This window comes from Pocillopora damicornis, chromosome 2 (assembly GCF_964200805.1).
Source record: "Pocillopora damicornis chromosome 2, jaPocDami1.2, whole genome shotgun sequence".
NCBI classification, from domain to species: Eukaryota; Metazoa; Cnidaria; class Anthozoa; order Scleractinia; family Pocilloporidae; genus Pocillopora; species Pocillopora damicornis.
In genome coordinates this window covers 26,328,378-26,339,161 of record NC_142671.1, presented here as the reverse complement: position 1 = coordinate 26,339,161, position 10,784 = coordinate 26,328,378, and the positions used below count along the sequence as shown (strand labels likewise).

The window sequence follows — 10,784 nt, the reverse complement described above, 5'->3', positions numbered from 1 at the left end:
TATTACCACGAAACTATTGGATATTATATGGGGCCAGTAGAATAGTAGTTGGGTGGTTCTACCCAACTACAGTACTACCATTATGAATCTGATCTGATTTTAGTTCACTCGAGCATGGAAGAAAATAAAGAGTTGTTTGGAACATAAAATGAAGAAGACCAGCAGTATGCGGTCGAAACGTCGCAATCTACATCACACGTGACAACATCGTGAGTCAAACGAAAAACTTAGCTTTTATTGTTATTCACCACGATGAATAACCACAACTTGTCTTTACGAAAGTATTTGGCACTTTTTCAAAAGAACACGTCTTACTTAACATCATCATTATCATTATCTAAAGAAACAATTTTGAGAAATTAAACTATCCTGTAAGGCCTGCGTTCTGCAATACTTCTCGTCGCAGTTATACCAACACGGGTCATGAAATGTCCAGCCTTCGTTGTAGCAGTGCGATGCACAGATTACTTCAAATGAAAAATAAGGGATCAAATTTCATCCCGCTTCCTGACCTCTTTGACGCAATTCATTCTTTTGAACAATTCATAATCACCATTAAGAAAGTATAAATATCTTCTCTTGTCACCGTGCAATAACAACATTTTAACGTTTTTTTTTCACCACACCAGAGAACTTTCTGAATGTCTTAATGAGTTATCATCGTCATTATCATCATCTGAAGAAACAATTTTGAGAAATTATACTATCCTCAGTGTTAGGTTTGCGTTCTGCAATACTTTTCGTCGCAGTAATAACAACACGGGCCATGAAATGTTCGGCCTTGGTTGTAAGCAGTGCGATGCACAGATTACTTCAAATGAAAAATGAAGGGTCAAATTTCATCCTGCTTCCTGACCTCTTTGACGTAATTCATTCTTTTTAACAATGCATTATCACCATTAAGAAAGTATAAATATCTTCTCTTGTCACCGTGCAATGACAACATTTTAACGTTTTTTTTTTTCACCACACCAGGGAACTTTCTGAATGTTTTAATGACTTACCATCGTCATTATCATCATCTGAAGAAACAATTTTGAGAAATTATACTATCCTGTTAGGTCTGCGTTCTGCAATACTTTTCGTCGCAGTAATACCAACACGGGCCAGGAAATGTTCAGCCTCTGTTGTAGCAGTGCGATGAACAGATTACTTCAAATGAAAAATGAAGTGTCAAATTTCCTCCCGGTTCCTGACCTCTTTGACGTAATTCAATCTTTTGAACAATTCATAATCACCATCAAGAAATTATAAATATCTTCCCTTGTCACCGTGCAATGATAACATTTTAATATTCTCCCTTTCACCACACCAGAGAACTTTCTCAAGGATCATTAGCCTATTCGTAAGTATGGTGATTGTTACTTGAAATTAAATATTAGTTAAAGCGTTCGATTATTGTTTTCTAGTGTGCATTTCGAGGCTGGGATCGTCTTGTAATTGCAAATTAAGCATGCATTCGTTACATCCAGCTTTTGGTATCGGTTAATCGGTTAATTAACTGATGGAAATACCGATGGCTTTGGAGCGGGAGGCTCATAACAAAAAGTAAGCAAAATCGAGCGAATGAATTAATCAAATAATTGAATCAATTTGTTTTGCGTATTTAGGCTTATTCATATCTCTTATCTGTTACCTTTAACAACCCTATAAAAATTCTCGAAAAGTACGCAAGGTTTAAGGGTAGATTATTTCGTTAGATTTTGTTTTCTTTCAGTCCCCTTGGTCCTCTAAGTTTTTCTTTGTAATCTCTGGATTTAATGAAATAATCTGGAGAAATGATGTAAAGATGTTATACCTGAAATGGTAGAGGTTACCCAGTTTGAAAAGTTGACTAAAAACTAAGAGTTACCATTTTTTGTTTGTTTTATTTTCCTCACCCTTAATTCCGTTTTAGGCCGTTGGTGTTTGCGGATGTGAACATGGAGATCGAGAAAAATCCTGAGAAAGGCCTATCTTACCTGCAGCAATTTTCCTGCGGAGTGGGGCATGTGATTAATGATGTCACTCGCCGCTTGTTGCAGTCATTCCGAATGATTTTTCTCATGAGAGTTGTTGGCATTTCTGCAACCAATGCCGGCTTGATTACTCTCTACAGTCTTTTTGTCGGTGCATTAATATTTGCTCCAGTGGCAGGTTTTTTATGTGATAAGGTTAAGATTCCGGTTCTGTCACGCAGGCTTGGAAAGAAAAAATCGTGGCATTTGTTTGGAACTATTGCATCTACAATCGGTGTTCCGCTATTTTTCAGCCAATGTTTAGTTTGTGGCAGTGGAACCAGCGAGTGGGTGGTGTTGTTGTATTACTTTTCCATCGCCACCGTAATCTCATTTTCCATCAACTTCGTTGACATATCGCACCTGTCGATTATTCCGGTTTTGGCAAAGGATCAAAGTGAGGCCGCCAAACTTACTGCTTTGAGGTTCGTGAAACTCTTTCGATCGCTACACTTATATACTCATATCCATGTTAGGACTTGTTGATTATACTCGAACTGAGTAAAACAATGATAGTAATAATGATAATAGTATTAAAAATGATTAAAAATGATAGTAATCATAATGACAAGTATAAATATAGCGATAATGGTTTTATGAATCATGTGTGACTACCCGGTTTCGTCGGTATATCTGTATTCGGGTCTAAAGTTTTCCCAAGATCTTACTTCGGACAAATCTTGTGTAGTTTTGTCTTTGTCGAAGTTCATTTCCTTTCCGAAACAGTTACACTTAATAACTTACTAGTAAATCCTCAGGCCGTTCTTGTTTCTACAAAGTATTAACATTTTTCAAAGCTCACTCGCAGTTGACTTCTTATCAACAGAACGGGTTTCATGTACTTAACTGGCATCGTTTCCTACCTTGTGGCATGGCTAATTCTTGGAAAAGATAGCCGTGATCAATTAACAAAAGAAAGCTCAATGGATTTCATGGTAATTAATAACATCCACATGATTCTAGTGCTGCTACTGACTATTACTATTCCACTGTTATTTCTTTGTCTATTTACTTTCTTCCTGTATAGCTTCCTATTCCTTCAGCTGAGACACAGAGTACCAAGGGGTATCCGAGGTTTCAGCTTGTGGTTGATGGGCTTATGTCCATTTAGGATTATCGCGTGAGACAACTTTATCTTTCTTGTGTCTATCACTGAACTCACTTAACTGCAGTTCTGATGTCTGTTCATCTACAGGTGATAACCCTGATCATGACAGGAGTCGGACTGGTTTGCTCTGCCATTTTCTATATTGGAACCAAAGAACCTTCAGACGATTCAGGGAAAAACAGGCGGTCTAGGGTAATTGGAGATTATATGGTAAATTTTAGAAGACTAGCATTCGAAACGTTCCGATCAGTAAAATTGTTTATTCTGACTCTACATCATGAGAAAAAACGATGAAACGTTCATTTGTCTTCTATAAGAAAAGAGACAGAGAAGGAACTACCTTTCTTGAATAACCACACATTAAATGGACATTTGCCCATCGTTTCCCTTTTAATAATATGAAAGAAAAAATTTGAGCACGCTCATTGGCTGAGAACACGACAATTTATCCCGAACAGTGCAAAAAGCTGAAATTAAATTGATTAACTGGTAAGTTGCGATAGCACATGAAAACAAAATGGCAGACAGGTCGAGAGAAAGTCGAACGTTTTAATTTAGGGTTTGAAGGAGAAATCTAAAAACGAAACACCTAAGAAAGGACAAAGAATTGGCCAGAGATGTGGAAATCTTGGCCACCAAAAACGGTCGTAAAGAAAGTATTGAGGAGGACAAACCGGAGGCATTATGAGGAGAATTCGCCTGGAGTTCTCGTGACGGTTCGTAAAAAGAAAGACAGGGAACATTACGAGCGTGATAGCCTTCGTGTACAGATTACTGCTATTCAAGCCGTTTACTGATTACTGCTATTAAAGCAGCTTTGAAAAATTTGCGAGTGCTGATTTATTCCAAATTTCGCTCAAAAAATTACCGGAATTATGATTCCCCGTTATCATGACTATCTGTATGTCTACTGAATTTTTGAGAGAAGTGCGCGCTTTATTTAACAAACTATTAAACGATTGTAAACTCTGTTTTCATCTTTGATGATCTCATTTAATTGATGTACCGCTTACATTTGTTGCAGAGAAAAACCTCCTTCATACAATCACCCGTTGACTTACATTCATTGGTGTATTTTGACAGATGTGAGTTCTTATTCATCATTTTTAATACCGTGTAACAACTCGCTTGCTTTGTTTACAGCGATGTTTCCTTTCATTTTACTCCCTAAAACATTTCTTTATTCCATAGCTTTTCACCTGTTATGTGATTTCTTTTTGTATTAATGTTTTTAAATTGATATATGACGCCCTTTCTGATTTCTTATTTCCCATAGATCAGCAGCGAAAGGAAAATGTTCGAGATAGAGTCATTCACAGTCGACGATTATTTGAAGAACAAACCGGTCCTGTTAGGGAAAGGAGTTTTTTCCAAAATTTTTTTGAGGCCATATTTGCAGGAAGTGAAACTAGGGAAGCTGCTGAAAATAAGACCTTAGATAAAGAAATTCATGATCCTGCACCGAATATGGCTGTTGTGCCAATGGCAGTCACAAGTGAAGACGACTTGGCGTTCGTTAAGACGTTGCCTAAAGAGCAAAAACTAAGCCTCATGATGAGCATCTTTGATAAACTCATGACAAAACAAGAAGATTCTACAAAAGAAGACGATGCAAAGCCAAGCAATGGCAGACTCGTAAATGATATAAGCGAAGAGGATGGCCAGGGAGTAATGGAAAATGGACAACAAAAGTCAGAAGTGTACAACCAAGTTCACATACTGAACTCTGGTGTTGACAATCAAGGATTCGATACAAAAGAAACACAGCTTAACCAACATTCTCAAGATGTTAGCCAGGATGAGGGAAAAGCTGCGCCATCTGTTGCTTCTGATATTGAATCCGCTCAACCACCAAAACGAAAGGCAGTGAGAACCTGGCTCAAAGATCCTCATTTGTACAAGGTAACTTAATTTTGGGTACAGTGAAAAGGTTTTTGCCTAATTTCAAGTTTTGTGTGCATGCAATTTGAACGCTCGTTTGTACTTGCAATGTAATCTTGAGCTTTCACACTAGAAAAAAATGAACATAATTGAGTAGTTTATTTTAAGAAATTCAAGCGAGCCTATTGCAAATGATCCAGGGAGAAATACACACCAGGAACCACATGATTTTTCTCTCCACCATTAAAATATGTTTGACAGATTATGACACCGACCATGAGATTTCAAAAGGTAACCTAACTTCTCGAAAATGGTCTATAAAGGTGCTGAAAAACCGATTGCAGTCCCGCTATGTTTGGCCTCTTACCTGTGACAAAAAAAAGTCTCAGTCTTCATGTTTTCCTTTTCATGGTGATTTCTTTGCACAATTAAAAGTTCAGAAAAATGCATATTTTAAATAAAAAAACAAAGTTCTTTTTTCTTGCAATAACCAATGTGGCAGCTATTTGTGAGCCTCGCGTTGCAATTTGCGCAAGCGGCCAGGTTACTGAGTTGCTTTCAATTGACGGCATCCACAGTCTCCCGCCTCTTCGGAAGATAAAATTTGAACATTAAGGATACTTTTTGGAATCTAAAAACGCCGTAAGTAAAACATTTCTACACACACAGGATTTCATAATGACGTAGTTAAAGAAAAAGAGGTTTCCGGAACATAATTCTCCGTCTTTATATTGTAGGAAAAACTTTAGTGCAGGTAATACGTCGTAAATTAGTATATTTTTATAAGTAAATTTATGGCACGGTTGGATGTGACCTTTGTACGAATGCAGATCACTTCTCTTATCTTACAGGTCGCAATTATTTACGCGTGCACAAAGGGTTCACAGGATGTGTTTTACGCCTACCTGCCTCTTCTCCTGACTGACAAACTGCAATTTGAAAAAGTATGTACCAGCAAACTTTTAAGGAATTGATTTCGTTGATTTATTTTTCTGGGCTTGAAAGATACTAAAAGTTGTACACGATCTTCTGCAATGGTTAAACAATTACCTGGTTACTCGTTCATTCTCGTTTCCTTTCTTCCTTCTCCACCGTCAACTAGCCAACTTTACAGTAAGGCGGAAGGAGAGACAGACAGGCAGGCAGACAGACCGGTAGACAGATGGAAAGACAGACAGACAGACAGACAAATAGACAGGCAGGCAGGCGGACAGGTAGAAACACACAACAGACAGACAGAGAGGCAGAGAGGCAGAAAGATCATCATTTAATTTATTAAACATTTGAAAGAATTGAAATATGGAGTAGTTGTGCCAAATTACTGCTCAGGTTAGACTACGAGTAAAACACCCGGCCCCGAATCGCTTTCCTGTTAGCGTTCATACTCTACTGTTTATTGCCAAGAAACTTACTCTGTCAATGCCCCACTTTTACTAAGAGCAAAAAGTTACAAGGTAAGAACGACTTGATGCTGGTTTAGGCATTACCAAAGAGCGAAAAATAATCCTCATGATGACTACAAACCTCCTTCAGGTTTTAGGTTGTAATTTCTATAACCTCAGACGTTTGTGCTTTTTTTGAAGGAAGCGATTGCCAATCTGCCTTTGATATTGTTAATAAACGCCACATTGTCCTCTCAAATATCAAGGAAGCTCTCTGGAAAAGTAGGAAAGAAGGTAATGAAAAGAAATAAAACTATTTTCAGGTAATTTTCTAATGTAAGCGATGATCGTGAACAAGATTGAAAGCTGATAACCGAATAGCAATTTAATTACCCTCTTTGTGTCTGGTCTGAAACGCCAACAAGCCGGAGCTGAATGAAATTCAAACGCTGACCACGACACAAAATAAATTGTTTTAAAATCCAAAAAACGTTCTTGCAAGGGCACGCGCAAGAATTCATCTGAGACAAGCATGCATTAGACAGTGTTTTTCGGTTCCAGCTAGTTAACAAGCGTTTAAGTTCTGTACAGTTTGTCCAATTGTTGTTTGTTTTGTTTTTTTTCCACGAAATCGAAAATGAGGCGATCGAGACAACCCTCACTTAGATATACTGAACTCAATATTTCCTGCTCCACATGTTTGATTCAAGGATTAATTTCTAAAACTTCCAGCTTATCAAGAAGCTATTTGCATATTAACAAATGTTTTGCTGGTAGCAAACGGAGTGAGACGAGTGAATAAGCTTTGTAACTAAAGTCTAGCCAGAGGGGACAATTTTAGGGAAAATTTGTGAGTCATCCTGAAATTTTTTGAGGTAACCAGCTGTTTTTGCCTGATGTGGCTATATTTTTTCTATACCATAAATCCCTGAATTTAGCTGTAATTTTTTCAAAAACCTTAACGTTACGTACCTATAGTGTCATATCGTAGTTTTACTTAAGCTTTTTTTTTATTATTACCGAGATCACATTGACTAGTATTTCTTAACCCAGCTCAGGAAAGCTCAGATGGTTATTTTCCATATAAAGTTATTTGGTATATAGGCTGGTGACCAGCACTGAGATCAGAAAACTGGAATTCGAAAACGAGAATTTAATGATATATGTATTAGCTATCTGTTGAAGCTCCTCATCCTGTTTCAGTGGTCCTTCATTGTGGCTGCTCTGACCGTGACTGGGTCGTGTATGTGGTTTCTGCGTATTAACCAGTCATCGAGAGTGTTCACTTACCCGGCCGTCATTCTACTGGGGTTTGGGTCCTCCGCCATGCTTGTTAATGCCCTTGGTTTTGCAACAGAACTTATTGGAGACAACAACGTAAGTTGGAGAACTCTTTATTTTGGCTATCATTTAAATTTTAATAGAACTTATGACAACTATACAAATCTAATTGTCCTATAGTACTAAGATTGTAAGACCACGCTACGAAAAGTATATTTATTAATTAATATTTTTTTCACCTTTCTTCTGCTTTAAAACTAATCCTTTTTGTTGAATCAATTTTCCTGCAGGGCAGCTCTGGCTTTGTGATTTCTGTCGTAGGTGCCATCTCCAATCTGACCTCAGGAACTCTTTATATCGTCATACAAGTTTTATTTCCCGAAGGAAGGTAAATTTGGATTTTTTGTTTTCAGATAAGAATTATTTTCATCCCTGAAAAATATGAAGTGATTTTGAAACAAAATATGACTTCCCAGCCTGTTTATTCTTCTCTTCTTCGTTGTTCTTTGTTCTTCCGTAGTTTTTTCGGTGTTATACATGTTCTTCTTCTTGACTCTTTGTTCTTCTTGTTATTCAACGCTGCTGCTATTAGTCTTTTCTTCTGTTCATCCTTCGTCCTTACCATCCTGTTCAACAGTAACTTCCACCAGCATTTTATGGCGCATAAAATGCGTTCCAGGAGTATTAAAATCAGTGGGATATTCTCATGAAACAAAAGGAGGCAACAAAGGCTCAAGATAAATTTTGAGTAAACGAAGGGGAATTTTCATTCGAAAAAATAATTACGCCCGAGGGCTATTCAGAAGAATTACTAAAGCAAAATAGATACTCAAGATGATAAATAGCTTTCATATAACTCGGGTATCGATGTCAATACCGTTATCAAAAAAGAGTTATTCTCTTTAGAAATATTTTCCAGAACGTAAACATTTGGAATGCTTCGTTCTTTTTCCTAGTGCATCTGCCGATTGCGAGGAGTGTAGGAGTTACGTACAAAATGTGTTCTCATTGGTGCCTAGCTCACTCGCTACTTTTAGCTTGCTGATTGTAATAATATTTCAAGTTAACGAGACAATCCGCGGGAAAAAAGGTGAGATGAAGCTTTTAGGTGACTTAGAGGCGTGTTTGTACGTGTAGTTGTATATGGGTGAACTCCAAAGAATCGCGTAATAAAGGTTCACTTCCTGAAGAGAAGGAAGAAGAATTAAACAAAACATGCATAGTTAGAGTGTCAGCAACTGAGAAGCAGAACAATTCCAGACTCTTCCCTTTTTCCCTAGATTATGGGGATCGCTTTGTGCTCAAGTTTCTTTTCTTTTCTCAAAAGTGAAGATCTTATTTCAAGGGACTTCAATTACAATACTCTCCCTCTCTCCCTCTTCAAAATTAGAGTCACTTTCTAAGCTCGAAAGGCGGTTTCTTAAATCCTAGAGACCCCCACCCCCCCTCCCTTTCCACATTCCCGCCAAACTGTGCAATTAACACATTTGCGTTACACTCAAGTATGGTTTATCTTCAAGATAAGATAATGATAAAACCTTTAAAAAATCTAATTACACAAATGCTCGAGGCATAGCCAGAATCGTTAGCTATTAATATTATTAATGATTAAAGGTTCAATTTTTTATTTCCTATTTTTTTACGCGTTACTAAACAGGAACCGAAAAGGAGACTGTAACAGACTCAGGCTTTTCAACCCATCTGTGATGTATTGTTAGAAGGAAATGACATGTCGAGAGCTGACTGGCTGAACTTGCTGGCATTAAATTACGTTTACCTCAGTTGTATTCCCTACAATACTGACAGTAACTTCAAGCTTGTGTTGTCGTTCTCTTCTATTGCCTTAGTTACGAGTTTGGCGCTTGTAAAAGGATTGTCGGTATCGCAGACCGATTACCATATGATAAATTGTTTTATTAAAATTAGACAGATTTGAGCATTTTTCATTTAAAATTTTGTCTCGTGAAAAAGTTGTTATGCTATTTTTCACGGATAATCTCTGTTCTTTTAGATCTTTTTCTAGTATTGAAATATAACGAAATGCATTTTCTTGGTCACATTTTACATAATAAAGAGTGTCAGTCACATGTTTGGTTGCCAAATGATTGTGTTTATAACATATCAAAATGTTGCTTATTCGAGGAACGGTTCCTTACTGCATTGTACCCGATCTAAACAAACCAGCAGACATGAGGTATTTTAAATTGCTGATAGATCAAGCATAAACATCACAACCATGTAACTGCGTTCTCGAGCAACCGAGATCTCAAAGTTTATGATATCGGATATTTTCTAAAAATAAGAGTAACTGTCATGAATCTATTCTTCAGAAAGAAATATGAGACTTACCGGTCAATACTTCTTGTAATATCACATAATATTCACAAAAAGGAGGGAATTTTTCCTAAGCAAGGAGAAATTTTTAAGTCAACGGATAATGAAAATCACGTCTTCACCAGCTTCAAGGGCGGTTTAAGATGAAGTTTGCCACAGGTACGCGAAATCCACTTTTCAATTGCAAAGTTTTGTTTTCGTGGCCTTAATTGAATCCAATATCAATAACGTCTCGATAATCTATTATATCTCTTTTGTACTGATAGTCTCAATGCCTTACATGGAAAGGGACTCGAATATTCTGGCCGGTTGACGTGTGAATGAAAGTGTCGTGGGAACTATTTATAAACTGAATGATTAACTGAAAACTAATTTAATCGTTTATAAATACCTTCAATTATAATTCTAACGTAAAAAATATTTTCTGATAAATTTGACACGTAGGCCTGTGAGATTTTATCACAGAAAGAAATGAGTCTTCAACTTTGTTCCAATCCTCCAGTCTTTTGGAGTTTCCTTCTTTCGGCGTTCAAATGCGTTATTTAATCAAACATTGTCCATTGTTAACAAGATATGATATGATGATGAGAAAAAAGACGCATTTAATTGCGATCGGCCGCCTTTTGTGTCTTGGCTGGTAAACTGAGGTGATTTTTCGGCAGAACTGTTATAATAACATTTTGTTTTAATGCCATGTACCGGTATGAAACAGAATTCATTTTCATCATAAGTGAACGATATTCTTATCAGAATGTCCGTCGAGAGACGATTAGGTCCTTCATTAAAATAAACCTGTTAAGC

General features: G+C 37.1%; 1 protein-coding gene across 2 annotated transcripts; it reads left to right on the top strand.

The window, feature by feature from the left end:
- Positions 1-1,258: 1,258 nt before the first annotated feature.
- Positions 1,259-9,734, top strand: LOC113687035 (major facilitator superfamily domain-containing protein 12). 2 transcript variants are annotated; one of them, XM_089198069.1, is made up of 12 exons: positions 1,259-1,345; positions 1,898-2,422; positions 2,824-2,932; positions 3,193-3,297; positions 4,130-4,190; positions 4,382-5,007; positions 5,838-5,930; positions 6,570-6,662; positions 7,572-7,745; positions 7,940-8,037; positions 8,606-8,739; positions 9,307-9,734. In XM_089198069.1, the coding sequence occupies exons 2-12, from the start codon at positions 1,923-1,925 to the stop codon at positions 9,354-9,356; spliced, it is 2,043 nt and encodes a 680-aa protein (XP_089054195.1). In that variant the 5' UTR covers positions 1,259-1,345; positions 1,898-1,922; the 3' UTR covers positions 9,357-9,734. The 2 variants fall into 2 exon arrangements, with proteins under 2 accessions (XP_089054195.1, XP_089054194.1); XM_089198068.1 differs by having other exon boundaries at positions 3,193-3,315.
- Positions 9,735-10,784: the final 1,050 nt, after the last annotated feature.

Coding starts and splice junctions, on each gene's coding strand:
- LOC113687035 (XM_089198068.1), top strand. CDS start 1,923: ATGGAGATCGAGAAAAATCCTGAGAAAGGCCTATCTTACCTGCAGCAA. Junction 5,008..5,837: donor AAGATCCTCATTTGTACAAG/GTAACTTAATTT, acceptor CTTATCTTACAG/GTCGCAATTATTTACGCGTG. Junction 7,746..7,939: donor AACTTATTGGAGACAACAAC/GTAAGTTGGAGA, acceptor ATTTTCCTGCAG/GGCAGCTCTGGCTTTGTGAT.